Source organism: Mustela putorius, unplaced genomic scaffold (genome assembly GCF_011764305.1).
Source record: "Mustela putorius furo isolate JIRA1106 unplaced genomic scaffold, ASM1176430v1.1 tig00004007_pilon_pilon_pilon, whole genome shotgun sequence".
NCBI classification, from domain to species: Eukaryota; Metazoa; Chordata; class Mammalia; order Carnivora; family Mustelidae; genus Mustela; species Mustela putorius.
Window position 1 is genome coordinate 1,133,541 of NW_025422145.1, and position 15,971 is coordinate 1,149,511.

General features: G+C 48.7%; 1 protein-coding gene across 4 annotated transcripts in view; it reads left to right on the top strand.

The window, feature by feature from the left end:
* Positions 1-1,083: 1,083 nt before the first annotated feature.
* TMC7 (transmembrane channel like 7) overlaps positions 1,084-15,971 on the top strand; it is a 54,805-nt gene continuing 39,917 nt past the window's right edge. Inside the window, exon 1 of one of the 4 annotated variants that reach the window (XM_045072122.1) lies at positions 1,084-1,405. In XM_045072122.1, the coding sequence (XP_044928057.1) occupies positions 1,339-1,405 (67 nt within the window). In that variant the 5' untranslated portion in view covers positions 1,084-1,338. The remainder of the gene's footprint in view (positions 1,406-15,971) is intronic. The other 3 variants (XM_045072121.1, XM_045072120.1, XM_045072119.1) reach the window with 3 other exon arrangements.

The window sequence follows — 15,971 nt, forward strand, 5'->3', positions numbered from 1 at the left end:
GAGAATTTCCATAGAGAGAATAGGACATAGGTTCCATATACCCAGACTCGGTTTTTCTGATTACTACCATCTTACCTCCCTTTGATATTTTTCACAATAGATGAACCAATATTCACACGTTCTTATTATCTAAAGTCCAACCTTTATTCAGGTTTGCTTAAATGGTCTTTTGGTTCCACATCCCTCCCCTTCCCTATCTCCATTACACTTAACAGGGTTCATCTCTCCTAAGGCTCCTCTTAGCTGTTCAGTTTCTCAGACTCTCCCTGTTTTTTGATCAACTTGACAATTTGGGGGAGTAGTAACCAGGGATCCTGTTAGAATGTCTCACGTGTGGGGTTTGTCTCATGTTTTCTTATGACTGGACTAGGGTGACAGGTTTTAGTGTGATTCTCATCCCATCATTCTGAGAGCGCATACCATCAACGTGACATCATCACTGTGGGTGTTGACCTTGACTGTCTGTCTGAGGAAGTGTTTGCCAAGTATTATCCAGGTAAAGTTACTTGCGCTCGCAGCCATACTGCCCTGTTGGGGAGGAAATCACAGTGTGCAGCCCCCGTTTAGAGTAGAGAGTGAGGCTATACCGCCTTGACGTTTCCACATAAATTATCCGAAATCCTGCACAGGAAATTTACCTACACTTCCTCATTTATTTATTTTAATTTGGCAATTCTGTGTGCAATTATTTATAAATGCACACAGAATTACATGTACTTAACCATTTTACATTTATTTATACTCAGCGATTACTTTTAATTTTGACACTGGCCATGGGTCGACGTCCAGCGATGAAGCACGGATCTGGTGGGAAATTTATAACCCAAACCCATTAGATCGTGAGACCCTCCCTTGCACCTCACTGAGCCTCTCCGGTCCCCAACCGCATTTACAAACATGAACAAATACTCTTCCCCGCCGCCCCGCTTTACGGACCCACAAGTTGACTTACTAGATACACTTGTTCAGAGTCTCGGTTTTTATTCATTTTTATGAATAACTCTTTAAATTTAGTTAAGACATCCGGGAGGTCGCCCCTGATCTCGGCCGCTGGGTGGAGCCTTCCCGGGCCTGGGGCTCCGCAGCCGCGGGTCGGATCCCTGCTCCCACCGGCCCGCCGCCGGGACTCCCATCCCCAACCCTGGGCCCCCCGGTGGTCGGGCGGCGGCGGCGCGCGGGGAAAAGGGCCGTCTCGGCGCCGCGCCCCGCCCCGGCCTCTGTGACGTCCGCGCCGGAACCTGGAATTCGGCTCCGGGGAGCTGGCGGCGGCGGCGGCGGCGGAGGTGGTAGCGGCCGGAGCGGGTCTCCGGCGGCTCTCCGGGGCGCGGGGGCGCAGCCATGAGCGAGTCCAGTGCCAGTGCGCTCCCGCCCGGCAGGCGCAGCAGGCAGACCTTCATCCACCCAGGTAGGACGGCGGGGACCGCGCTCCCGGCGGCCGGCGGGCAAGCTGCGGCGAGCTTGGCGCGGGCCCAGCCCCTCGCCACCTGCCCGCGCCGGGCGCTCCTGGCTTTGGGGGAAAGCGCGTTTCTCTTCCTCCTGGTCTCCCTTCTCCCAGTTCCGAGGGCGCCTGCCTTCTCCCAAAAGAAGCATCAGAATGGGAGTCCTGACCGTGTGGTGCCTTCCCGTTACTGCTTTAGGGATCCCTTAGGTGGTAACTGAAAAGAGTATGAGCGCCCCGCCAGCCCTACCATTCTTGGCACGAGGTGACTGCCTCCCAGACATTGCAGGCTTTACCATTAGACACGCTTGGAAACGAATTCCGCCTTGGCTCTGTATTGCTGTGTATCTTTGGTAAATGGCTTGCCTTCTCTGAGCCTCGGATTCTTCAGCAGTAAGATGGGACTAGGATGTTAGTAGAACCAATGGTGAGAAAAATATGTGAAGTGCCTGATACATCGAAAGGCACCAAAAAAACGGTAGACAGCCAAGTGTTACCACCTTTTTCCTTTTTTTTTACTGAGTAAAATTTACGGCGACGTCTAAACTCTGTGGATTTTTACATAAACATGTACAACTGCCACCCAGTTGAGATAGAAAAGTTGCCAGCACCTAGGCAGGCTTCTTACAGCATTCCCATCTTAACCTTTGTCCTTAACAAAACACAAGACCCTGCTGTGAGTTTTATAAGCAGCGTTTCCTCTATTTCAATTTGAGAATAGAAATTTTGTTACAAGGATTTACAGTAAACCATGGGTGTGGATTTGGACATGGGGCCCTTATGATTGGATTGTTCCTCACATCTAGGAGAAGAAAAAGAAGAAGAAAGACATCTTAAAGAGATCCAAACCCTGGGAACTTGCTCAGGAATCAGAAGACAGAAGTCAAGTTCCATTTGATGCTAATTATTTTCTAGCTTGTTAATAGTGCTGACATCAGCCCAACTTCAGCCTTTTAATGGCAGCCATTCAAGTATTTTCCTAGTTGGTTTCCATTTATCTTCCTCTTATTTTAGCACAATCCATCCCCTTTAAGATGCTGACCCTGGTTTCCCTACAGGGGGCATGATGAAATTCATCTATCATGGATCTTTGCTGGGTGTTAAAGGACACTCTCTAGACATCTCTTTTAGAAGAGTCATAACTGGCCCCTCTGACTAAAAGGTCTTCCTGTCCCTCGGACAAATGACCTTGTATCCACCAGCATGGCTGGGAGGCTCAGATGGGATGGTGTTTGTAACTTTGTTGTACTTTGTAAATGGTGGCCTGCTGTATGGGCATCGCGGGAGGACAGTTGGAGCCAGACAGGAGACAAAGGGGTTCTGGTTTACAGATCGGGAAATATGCATCCTTCTAAATGATGAAACAGATCATATCGTTCCCCTTCTTAAGTTAAAACTTTCCAGTGGTTTCCCATTGCGCTCAGCCCTCCTCTCTCTTCCCCCGACTGGTTTCCTTGCTTATGTCTTCAAAGCACTCACCACCATCTGAAGTCATCTGGTTTGCTTTTCTTGTCTCTTAGCTGTCTCTCCTCAAATGTGGGTCCCATGAAAAGTAGGGGCTTTGTTTTCTTCTCCTAGGATATAGAACAATGTCTGGCATATAGTAGATGATGGATATGTGTTGAATGAATGAATGGATGAATGAAGTGTAGCCAAAGCCACGATGGCATCCGTGGTGTAGAGGTTGAGAATCTAGACTCTGGACTTCCATATGCAAATCCTCATTTTCCATGTCCTGGTCTTGCCTTTCTGCAAAGAACTTAAGTGCTTCGTGCCTCAGTTTTCCTTGTGTGTGTGTTTTAAAGATTTTTATTTGACAGAGAGAGACACAGCAAGAGAGGGAACACAGGCAGGGGGGGTGGGGGAGGGAGAATCAGGCTTCCTGCCAAGTGGGGAGCCCAATGCGGGGCTCCATCCCAGGACCCTGGGAACATGACCAGAGCGGAAGGCAGACTCTTAACCGACTGAGCCACACAGGTGCCGCTTCCTTATGTATTAAATGGAAGTCATGATTGTATCTACTTCAGGAGGTCAGTATAAGGATTAGGAGTTAATTAACATAAAAAACTTGGTAAGTACTTATATTATCTATACTGTGTAACAAATTATTCCCAAACTTCTCTAAGCTTAGAATAGTGATAATCACTTTTATCTCACAGTTTCTGCAAGCCAGGAATTTGGAGATGACCTATCTGGTTCTGGCTCAGGGTCTCTTACGAGGTCAGATTCATGGTGAGGGCCCGGGATGCCATCCTCTGAAAGCTTGCCTGGGGCCGGCAGATCCCTTCCAAAGATGACTTGCTCATAGGAATGGCAAATGGACACTGGCTGTTGGCAGGGAGCCTCTCCGTACTGACCTCCCAGAGGCTGCTTGAGTGCCCTGTGGACATGGCTTTCCCTGGAGCATGTGATCCAGGAGAGAGCATGGAAGAAGCCTAATGTCTTTTATCATCTGGAGAGCTTGGAGATCACACCCTGTTATTTCTTTTCTTTTCTTTTCTTTTTAAAGAATTTATTTATTTATTTGACAGAGAGAGACACAGCAAGAGAGAGAATACAAGCATGGGGACTAGGAGAGGGAAAGCAGGCTTCCCACTAAGCAGGGAGCCTGATGTGGGATTCGATCCCAGGAAGCTAAGGTCATGATCTGAGCCGACGGCAGATGCTTAACCACTGAGTCACTCAGGTGCCCCTTACCCCCTGTTATTTCTGCAGTATTTTTTTTTTTTTAAATTTCTGCAGTATTTTATTGGTCACATGGATCAGCCCTGTTCATTGTAGAAAGGACCCATGGAAGGGTGTGAATGTCAGGGTATTTGCAGAGAGAGGATCACTGGCAGCCACCCTGGAGACTGGCTGCCACAGCGCCATGTAAATAACAGCAGTTATTAACTGCTGTTGATAACATCTCTGTTCCCCACTAGATGATGAGTCCCAGGAAGACAAGGGCTGGGCCTGTTTGGCTCACCATCATGTCTCATGCTTAGTACTGTGCTTGGTACATAGTAGGCCTTCAGGGAGTATTAGTTGAGTGGGATGCCTTTCATGATTTCATCCAATGATGCTTCTAGAGCATATAAAGCCCCTCCTGTTCCCTCTGCCATGGGTGCCATTCATCACCTTGTTCCATTATAAGGCATACTCCTCTTTCAGTCCGGTGCCACTTCGTTCTGGAAGCCTTCCCCGACTACCTCCCCTCTCGCAGGCTGGACTCTGTGTCCCTGATCCGTGTCCACCTGGCCCACAGGACTCACCCTGCCCAAGCATCCGTTGAGCTGTATTCTCGCTTCTCTTGAGTTATATCATTTAAGAAAAAAATTTTTTTTATTTATTTGACAGAGATCTCAAGTAGGCAGAGAGGCAGGCAGAGAGAGAGAGAGAGAGGGAAGCAGCTCCCCACTGAGCAGAGAGCCCAATGCGGGACTTGATCCCAGGACTCTGAGATCATGACCTGAGCCGAAGGCATCGGATTAACCAACTGAGCCATGCAGGGGCCCCTATATCATTTTTTTTTTTTTTTATTTATTTATTTATTTGACAGACAGACAGAGATCACAAGTAGGCAGAGAGGCAGACAGAGAGAGAGGGAGGAAGCAGACTCCCCGACAAGCAGAGAGCCCGATGCGGGGCTCGATCCTATGACCCTAGGATCATGACCTGAGCTGAAGGCAGAGGCTTTAACCCACTGAGCCACCCAGACGCCCCGAGTTATATCATTTTTAAGAGCAGGGATTTCAGAATGGAGCAGACCCAAGTTCAGACAAGATTTGCCTCAGTTTCCACCCCCATCAATGAAGGTTCTGACAGGAATAAAAGTTGGAAGACCACCTTCTCCCAGGGCCTCTAGAGAGGATTGCCTCTTGAGCCGGCCCCTGGCTATCACTCCCCAAACCCTGCTGCTTTCCCTTCGCCTCAGGCTACTGGTCCCTTCCAGTGTTCTCCTCCTGAGGTCTTGTAGTCACTATTCCTCTGCCTGATCTCAGTTAAATGTCACCTCCTCAGAGAGGCAAAGACCCCGCCCTACCTAAGGTACCCCCCAGGAGGCATATGCCCACCCCCAGGTCCCTGAGCCCCATGGTTCCCAAGATGTTCTATGTTTACTGCATGGTATGACTCCTGGTGGCTTTTCCCGTTTACCAAAAGTTTATCACATTCCATTTGGTAAATACTTCATCCTAGATCATCTTCAACTGGCACGCAGTGACTTTTAAACTGAGGTATGATTCACGTAACGGAATCAACCACTTGAAAGCATACAATTCAGTGGCATTTAGTACATTTAGTACACTAGTGTTGTGCAACCACTGCCTCTGTCCAGTTCCTAGACATTTTCCTCAGCCCCAAAGGGAGCTGTGTGCCCATTAAGCGATCACTCCCAGATTTCCCCTCCACCCAGCCCCTGGCTACCAGCAATCTGCATTCCATCTCTATGGATGGCCCCATTCTGGACATCGCCTATAAATGGGCTCATACAATACCGTGACCTTCTGTGACTGGCTTCTTCACTTAGCAGAAAGAAAGTTCTCGAGGCTCCTCCGTGTGGCAGCATGTGGCAGTCCTTCATTTGTTTTTATGGCTGAGTAATATTCCCTTGTGTAGTTATCCCGTTGTTTGTGTGTCTGTTCATCCGTTGATGGATGGATTATTTCCGTCTTCGGACTATTAGGAAAAAGGATGCTGTGAGCACTTGTGTACAAGTGTTTGATAAACATCTGTTTTCAGCTCTCTTGGGTATATTCTTAGGAGTGGAGTCACTGGATCCTATGGTCATTCTGTGCTTAACTTTCTGAGGATTGGCCAGACTCGGGGACTCTTTTTTTTTTAAAAGATTTATTTATTTGACAGAGATCACAAGTAGGCAGAGAGGCAGGCAGAGTGAGAGAGGGGGAAGCAGGCTTCCTGCTGAGCAGAGAGCCCGATGTGGGGCTTGATCCCAGGACCCTGAGATCATGACCTGAGCTTAAGGCAGAGACTTAACCCAGTGAGCCACCCAGACGCCCCTAAACTCAGGGACTCTTAACCCTTATGTGGGGGTTTGCTGTGACCATTACCCCATAGTTCATCAGGGGAACCCAACAGACTCAACCAAGATGGACTGATTGTCATCATGTGGCCACCAGTCAGGATTGCAACTTACGTGATGGCTTCAGAGCTGCTCGCCTCTCCTCTCTCCTTGCCCACCGGCAGCACTCGGGGAAGGGTGACTGGGTTTGGATTGACCCTATTTTCCGCAAGGTGGGACTCGGTCTGCGCCTTTGGAGCAGGAACATTTGGAAAGGTAAAGGAATAAAACGAAGCTACCTCTCTATACTCCTTCTGCGAGTGGGGGCTGGGACCTGGTTTGGTTTTTGTTGTTGTTTTGTGTTAAGGTAAATAAAGAAGACATCTGGCAGTAGCTTTTATGAAATCTGCCCAGTCCAAGTATAATTCCCAATGTGGGTGATTATCTGGTGTGTGACCTTGAGCAAGTCCTGTTACTCCTCTGACCTTCAGTTTTCTTCTCTGTAAAATGAGAATAGCTATATTCCTATCAGCTAGACGTCGCTGAGAGGATTTTTTTTTTTAAGATTTTATTTATTTATTTGACAGAGTGAGAGAGACAGTGAGAGAGGAGTACAAGCAGGGGGAGTGGGAGAGGGAGAAGCAGGCTTCCCAGCAGGGAGCCCTACGTGGGGCTCGATCCCAGGACCCTGGGATCATGACCCTAGCTGAAGGTAGATGCTTAGCCCAGGCTCACTGAGAGCATTTTTTTTTTAAAGATAGATAGATAGATTGATTGATTGATTTTAGTGAGAGCGCTGGGGGGAGAGGCAGAGGGAGAGAATCCAAACAGACTCCCCACTGAACATGGAGCCCAACACCCAGGTTTGATAGCACGACCCTGAGATCATGACCTGAACCAAAATCTAGAGTTGGACACTTAGCAACTGGGCCAGCCAGGCGCCCTGGTTCCTGAGAAGATTTACTGAGATAGGCACGTTGAAGAGTGAGTACCACACCTGGGAGATGCTGAACACTCCAAAGGTCTTATTGCTGTTATTATTATATTATTATTGCTTGGACCTTCTCTAGCCTTACTGTTGTAAACCTTGATGATTTCATGTGCCGTATACCTATATTTTGGGGGTTATGCTATTAGTTATATAGTTAGGCAACGATTTGGGTTGTTTTAATCTGACACCTTGTCTTAAACTGGAAGACAGTAACCATTAATCCCGCAGTATTTATTTTGTTCCCCTTATCAGCTAAGCCCATGCATCAGGGTGACTTGTCACCCTTAAAGGTGCCCCAGGAGAGAGGGATCTTCTGCAGGTCTAGACACAGCCAGAGACTGCACAGGCCACAGAAGGCCATGAAAGGGTTCTCTGGTAAGCCAGCCAGCCATCTGACTTGAGTTGTGTTTTCCCCCTCTGTCTGAAGAGGCTGAGTGAGCTCTGCCCAGCAACTCAGGCCAGATTAGGCCCAAAGGCCCTCTTTGGCTTGTTTTGTTTTGTTTTTTCAGGAAGTGAAGAATTTAGAGGGATAAAAGGGGGAAATGACTTTTCAGTGTTGTAAGCTTTGTTGTGTCTGGTTGCTTTTTAAAGGAGCTTTGTTTGAGTGTGGGACCACCTAGACCTTTGGTGGGGCTCCCTCCACCCACCCACCCCGCCACCAGCAGCAGCAGGAGGAGGAGGAGGAGGAGGAGGAGGAAGGGAACTGACCGTGCATGAACCGTGACCCAGTACCAGGCGAGGTACCAAGTAGTGAGAGGGACAGGCCAGAGACATGCTTTCTGGAAGTGTCTGGCCAAGCAGGGGAGACACTCACTGAACAGGTAAAGAAGAAAATAGGGTAGTTAACAGCTAAGCGTAACTGCTGAGAAGGAATGAAAGGGGTGATGAGCTAGAGAGGGGGAGGCCCTACTTAGCTGAGGTGATCAGAGAAGTCTCGCCGAGGTATGGACTTCTGGGGTGGAGGTGGGCATGACCTTGGTGTATCTGAGGAGGGCTCAGCCTGGAGCCTAGGGGAGGAGAAGAGGGGACCAAGTCAGGCAGGCAGGAGCCGGGTCCTGAGGATCCAGTTGGCCGGTCAGCAGTTTGGCTTTGGACTCCCGTAGATTTCTTAAATTATTCACAGCAACTCACCAAGTGTGATTTGCCCATTTTACACCCCTGGAAACTGAGGCTCTGAGAAGTTACTGACGAGCTGCTGAAATAGAAGGACATTAATGTTGTGACTCTGGAGCCAATGTGTCCGTGTGTTCATTTGAGAGATGTTTATTTGATTTATGTTGTGCCGGGCACCATGCTAATTGCCGGGAGTGTCAGACTTTGGCTTGACCTTGTGCAAAGTTCTCTGAACTTCTTTATTGCAAGATGAAGGTAACACTCAAGAAGGACCCATGCAGGGGCGCCTGGGTGGCTCAGTGGGTTAAAGCCTCTGCCTTTGGCTCAGGTCATGATCCTAGGGTCCTGGGATCGAGCCCCGCGTCGGGCTCTCTGCTCAGTGGGGAGCCTGCTTCCCTTCCTCTCTCTCTGCCTGCCTCTCTGCCTACTTGGGATCTTTGTCTGTCATATAAATAAATCAAGTCCTTAAAAAAAAAAAAAAGAAGGACCCATGCAGTGACATGATGGTAAGGATCATGGGAGCTAAGTATATAAATGGTTTGGCATAACCATGGTGCCTGGTAAATGCTCAGTGAAGTCTAGTTGTTTTTGTTGTTGCTTCCAGGAACGTTGGAAATCTTTTTTGGAAAAGTCTTGGTCAGGAAGAGAAACATTCCACATAAGGAGTAGCGTGGTCCGTAGCAAGAATCCCTCACAGCAAACATGAAACCTTTCTGTACATTGAGTTCTTCAGTAAATAACCAGACGTATAGCACAGTATGCCAGGCACTGCTCTATGCCAGGAGTCTGCACACTATAGCCCACGGGCCAAATCCAGCCTACCACCTATTTTTAATAAATAAAGTTTTATTAGAACACAATCATGCCCATTCATTTGTGGATTATGGCTGCTTTTCTGCAACAATGGCAGAGATGAGTAATTGTGGCAAGAGCCTGGGTGAGGATAGTAAGGAAATTGTAAGGTTTGCTGACCTTTTTCTAAGTGTCTAGTTGCCGCCTGATCCTCAGGGTGGTCCTGTCAGGTGGGAACTCCTATCACCATTTTATAAGTGGGGAAACTGAGGCATGGAATCGTCAATAAGGTAACAAGTAGGCCTGAGATTTGAATCCAGGTTGTGGGCTTTGGAGGAGGTGCTCTGAACCACTCTGTCTGTCCTGTCTGTCTCCTGCCCAGACAGACAGAATCACAGTGATTGCTCCCCAGATAGCCCACCGGATGCCCCACCCACCTGAAAGCCAGGAGATTCGGGTCTAGGACCCAGCATCGCTCTGATTACCCAATTAGTCACTCCTCAGGAAGACTGTTTGCTCATCTGGTCATAAAGCCTTGGCCCCAGCCAGTCCCTAGGCCCCACCCAGGGGCCAGGTAGCATGATTCATACAGGTTCTCCCAGCCTGGCAGTTAGTTCTGAAGTCTAGCAGATGGAGGAGGCTCCCAAGGCCCCTGGCTCCTCCCCTCTGGGACCAGGCGTTGGACTGTAAAGAACAAGGCCTCTCTACCTTGTCCAGTCCAGTCGCTACTGGCCACATGGGGCTATGCAATATAAATTTAATGACGTCTGATAAAACTAAAAATTCCTTAGTCTTACCAGCCACCTTTCAATTGCTCAGTGTGGCTGGTGGTCTGCGTACTGGACAGTGCAGATACAGAACATGTCCTTCATTGCAAAAGGACAGTGCAGCCTGTCATATGATGCCCTGGCATGGGATATAGCCATGCCAAGCTGTGCAGCTCAAGGATAGAAATAGCCACGGGGCCAGCCAGAAAGATCTTGTTAAATCTGAGTAAGATCATGTCGTGCCACTGCTCAAAACCCCGCATGGCTCCTACCTTACTAGACCAAAAGCCAGAGTCCTCACCATGGCCCACAGACCCTGTGTGGTCTGGCCTGTTTCTTCCCACAACTCTTACCCCATCACTCTCCTCTCTGCTGACTCTCCTTCAGCCACACTGGCCTTCCTCTGGTTCCTTGAATTGACCGGGCACAGTCCTGCCGCAGGGCCTTTGCCCTTGCTCTTCTCTCTCCCTTGGATAGCCATGTGGCTCTTTCCCTCCCTTCCTGTAGCCTTTGCTTAAACCCATCCCTGCCTTGTTTTTCTGTATGCACTGTCAGCATCTGAAATATATTGTTCTTAACTTGATTGCTGTTGGTCTCCTCTGGCTAGAAGGTAAGTCCCATAAAGGCAAGGGAATTTGTGGGATGTATTCAAGGCTATGTCCCAGTCTTAGAACAATGCTTGGCTGGCACCTAGCAGTTGCTCAGTAAATGTTTTGGAGTGAGCGACTGGATGGATGGATGGATGGATGGATGGGCAGGCGTATGGCCTTTCCATGAGGAGGACAGTAATAAAACTCTGGCCTTGGACCACTTGGTGGAGAGGTCCTAGCGGCTGCAACTAGATTCCTTCAACTGTGACCCCTTGGTTTAGGGTTAGGATGAGTTGTGAGCACAAATTATTTGAGGTCCTCTACCTCCACTTAGCATCCAAAATAACAATATCAGAGAATCTGAGTGGAAAGAAGTGCAAAAAGTTTTTGAAATCAATGTCTACATTGCCTTATTGGTAACCTCACAATGGATGTACCCAAGCCATTTGATCATATCTTTTTTTTTTTTTTAAAGATTTTGTTTATTTATTTGAGAGAGAGACAGTGAGAGAGAGCATGAGCAAGGAGAAGGTAGGAGGGAGAAGCAGACTCCGCATGGAGCTGGGAGCCCGATGCGGGACCCAATCCCAGGACTCCGGGATCATGACCCGAGCCGAAGGCAGTCGTCCAACCAACTGAGCCACCCAGGCATCCCAATTTGATCATTTCTTGGTAACAGCAAAGCTTGCTTCTAGTAAGGCTCGTTTGTGTGAAGTACCTTAAATAGAAGGATATAACATACCATCAACATCCCAATCATTATTTCTTGCCAGCTTATTTTTCTTCCTCTAAATTTTTGTTTGTGAAAAAAGAGTATATATCATCCATATAGAAAAGAATGATATTCAGTGGGTAAATTCCTTAATGTTTTTCTCCCTTTCTGGTACCCTGCTTTGCTCGTGTGCTAAGCACACGCTTTGGTCTGCCTGGTAGGTGAGCCAACATTGCCTGTATCCCATGGACAAGATTCATTTATTCATTCATTCAGCAGGTGTTTATCGAGCATCCACTATGTATTGGATTCTGTGCTAGACCCTGGGGACTCAGCAGTGCAGGACAGAGATGGGCTCCGTGCCCCTGCAGGTTGCTAGTCCTAAGCGTGGGGAGGGAGAAGGTCAGAGACAAGGTGCAAGTAAACAGTTCGACAGGATAGGACTAGGGATGATTGCAGTGGGATGGGCACTCAGGAGATAGGGCAGAAGGAGCGAGTGAAAGCTCACTGAGGCAGGCAAAACCCTCTTCTCTAGAGCCTCCTGCAGAGAGGGGCTCCATGCAGTTTGTCAAACAGAACTCATTCCCCCAGCAGCTGGCGAGAGGCCTGAACCAGATGACCCAGAAGGTCCCTTAGTGCCGGGAGTTTCCGTGATTCTGCAAGGGGAAAGAAAAACCCTGATGTGAACCCAGCACCAAATACGGTTGGGCTAGGTTCTTGGCAGGCACTCGAGGGAGGCTGGTGGTGGTGTTAGTCCCATTTAGGTCACAGTTGGCCTGTGCCCACATCCTGGGAGTGTCCGTGCCTATGGGTAGGATCTCACGGCCTGTGGAAAGAACTGCCAAGAAAGTTGGGACTGAAAGAGGCTCTCCAGGTGCCCATTCCTCTGCCCATTCATTCATTCATTCTTCAGATGGAGGGCTCTCCATGAGCAAGACACTGCTCTAAGTCTGAGAGGCTAACTTTTTCCTTACCCTGGAAGGATGCCAGATATCCAAAGACATACTTAATGCCCACCCCTGACCCCACATCTCCTGTAATTACCCAGTCATCCTCCCCACCTAAATAAGAATCTCCTAGTTGCTGAAATCCGGTTCCAATGGCCAACAGATTCTAGACATTCCTAGATGGAGGCCCCCCCCAATGTCTCAAAACCCCTCCTGCCTCCCATACAAATGGCCAACAGGCTGCCACACACTGAGCACAGGACCTCGTTGGCTGTGCCGATGACGACACTCTCAGCTAGACCAACTCAGGAGAATATCTGACAGTAGCCGTAAGGAGACATTCTTATTCTCGAAGGATGAGAAAAAAGCAGGGCTCTGAGAGATGATGCAACCTGTCTTTCTAAGAAGGTAGAACTGGAGTCTCATGATAGAAAAGCCTTGGGCAAGCCACCATTTCTCAGAGCCCCAATTTCCCTGTTGAAAAGCCGGGCCAGTGAAGCCTTCCCTGGCTACTGCTGCAGGTGGGCGTGGGAAATCAGGTGATGTCATGCTTTGACAGATGTGTGGTCCTGTGTGAAACTGAGGGAAGGTGGATCTCCTTGACAGAAAGAGTGATGCCTGTGCTCAAAGGTAGGCTTGTGATTTTTTTTCTCTGTTTGAAGATGCAGCATTTCCCAAGAATGTCTGAAGAGGATAAGTCATTCCCCTTCGATGGCCGCCATTTTGAAACTACAGTTTTCCACCAGGAACTGTTGTTATGGAATATGAATAGGAGTATAGAGAGGAGCCATGAAATAATTTCTGTCTTTAGTGTTCACAGAGCACTCTCAAATCCGTGGCCTACTGAATCATGTCACGCTAAGGACTACAGCTTTGGCATTTGGCAGACCTGTGACAGGTTGCTTATTCCAACAGTTCCTAGCTGGGTGCGTGGGCAAGGCCCTTTACCTCTGCAAACCTCAGCTTCTTCATCCACAAAATGGGATGATTCTATTGAAGCATACTGATTACCTCCCATAGCCTAGCACAAAGTACAGGCTTGGTAAATCCTAGCTAATATTATTCGTGTGGTTTGCAATGCCACTGTTATGATCATGCTGATGAGGTCCATGATATCATATGCCCCATTCCTGAGAAAGAAAAACATGTGACCGTGAGGCAGTCATTGTCTTGCCTGGGGTGGCCTGGCTAGTGGGTGACAAGCCAACCCAGGCTCCAGCTCCTGCCCTGGTTCCTGACCCTACAGTTGCTGAATATTCAGTTGCTGGGTGGTGCTCTGTATTCAAAGACCTTTGTTTGCTCTTAATAAGAGCTCTTTGTTGCTCTCCAGAAGGAGTGGCCTCCAGCCAGGGCCTGGACCCTTTAGCCTCCAGTCCCCCACGCCCACTGTTACTAATGGAAGTGGATCACATCCTCTGGGTGCGCGGGAGCAGGGAAGTGGAAGGTTGAGTAAGACTCACCGGCTTGCACCCGGCAGCTGGCAGGGCTCCAGGCGCGTGTCTGTGTGTCATCTGCAGTGGGACAGCTGTCCCGTTGTGTCTGAACATGCTCATCAGAGAGGCCAACGTTACAAATCTGCACTGTCAGACTCCTGCTCAGAGAGTGAGGCCTTGGCTGGTTTCCCCCTCTCCAGGGCTCCCTCCTCCTATTAGCTGTAAGTACACTGATGGAGCCCACTGTGTGCCAGCGGCTATGCTGAGTGTTTCTCCCCATGGGGTTGCCTTTAATGCTCAGAAGCTGCTCCCACCCCCCTGCCTCATGGGTCCCGTGCTTGGCCCAGCAGCCTCCAGGGTGATCCTTGAAAATATGGTCAGGTCTCAATGGGCTTTGGCTCCAAGCCCTCCGTCCCCCACATTCAAGCATCACAGCCAGCCCACAGAGTCTGACTCAGTCTGGCTCCAGGCACCTCTCTAACCTCTGCTTTTCCATGCTCCCTGTCCCATCTACCTGTTGTTAACACACTACTTCAAACATGATGGCTTATGCTGTTTTATTGTTTCTGCTCATTCTGTGCGCCAGAATCAGCAGGGCATGGAAGAGATGGTTTGCTCTGCTGTATGTCATGTCTGTTGGGTCTGGAGCTTCCAGAAGTCCTCTTCATGCCCATGGTGGTGCTCCATGAGGATGGCCCAAGAGCTGGGGGCTGGCTGCAACAGCTCACTGAGGTCAGAGGCAGAGACTATGGTTCTCGCTGTTTCTTGGGGTCTCTTCTTCGGGCACTTGGGGCCTCTTCCTCTCCACATGATGGTCCCAGCAGCATTGCCAGACTTCTTACATGGCCACTTTGGGGTCCCAACTGCACAGAAGTGGGAACTTTCAGGTCCCTTTAAGGCTTGAGGCTAGAATTGGCAGAGCAACATTTCTCTTGCAACCTCTGGCTAAAGCAAGTCACAGATCTAACACAGATTCAAGGGGAGGGGACTGTGGAGGGGCTGGTGTGGCTCATCAGAGGTCAAAAACAACAGAGACAATGAAATTCCTATTCATTCACTCTTCTCCAACCACATAGGTCTCCATGCTCTTCCTCAAGCCCATCTTACACACCCTGCCTCAGGGCCTTTACACTTGCTGTTTCCCTCTCCTGGGTTGCCCTTACCCAAATATCCACAGAGCTTATGCCCTCTGTTCAGCCTCAGCTTAAATACTACTTTAGTACGGAGACCATACCTGACCCACCTTCTCAGAACTGGTGCATTCTGTGTCTCCTTACCCCACTCTGTTTTTGTTTTTGCACTTATCACCTCCTGACATAATATTCATCACCTGTTTACTGTCTAATCTTCCCCAGCCCCCACCTCAGTATGTAAGTGCCATGTGAATAGGGCATTTGCTTTGTTCACGGCAGTATCTCTAGCTCCAGATAGGACACATGGTAGATACATTTGTTGAATGAATATTTGAGATGAGGAAACTGAAGTTCAAAGGTTAAGTAACTTTCCCAAAGACACACACATTAATGATCGACCGAGATAGGATTCAAACCCAAGCAATTTAGCATCTCATATTAAGCCTTAGAAGTTTTGCTGCCTATAGAGGTAATTGCTTAGGTAATTATGGCTGTTTCCTACTTCCACTCCCTGTGTCCTTTCTCCATTAAAGGTAATCTTTCTGCAACTAAAATTGGATCAGGCATAAAACCCATCTTGAAGGTGGTGTCCCTCAGCTTCAGTGGAAGGCCCTCCCTTCTTAGACCACAGCATAAGCCACAGCAAAACTTGGCCTCCAACAGTGGCCTGATGTAGTAGAACAAATACAGATTTCTGAGTCAGGCAGACCTGGTTCTGTTTTCAGTGCCCCTACTCACAGATTAAGCATGGGCAAATTAGCAATCCATCCGTTCATCAATCCATCTTTCTATCCATCCATCCAACCATCCATCCATCCATCCATCCATCCATCCATTCATCCATCTTCCCATCCAACCATCCATCCATCCATCTTTCATTCTATCTTCCCACCCATCCATTCATCCATCCATCCATCTTCCCATCCAACCATCCATCCAATCATCCATCCATCCATCCATCCACCCAATGAGCATTTATTAAATTACTTTCTGAATCAAGGATGATGCTAGGTCCTGGGGTGCAGTGGTGAAGAAATGATCCCAGTTCCTGCC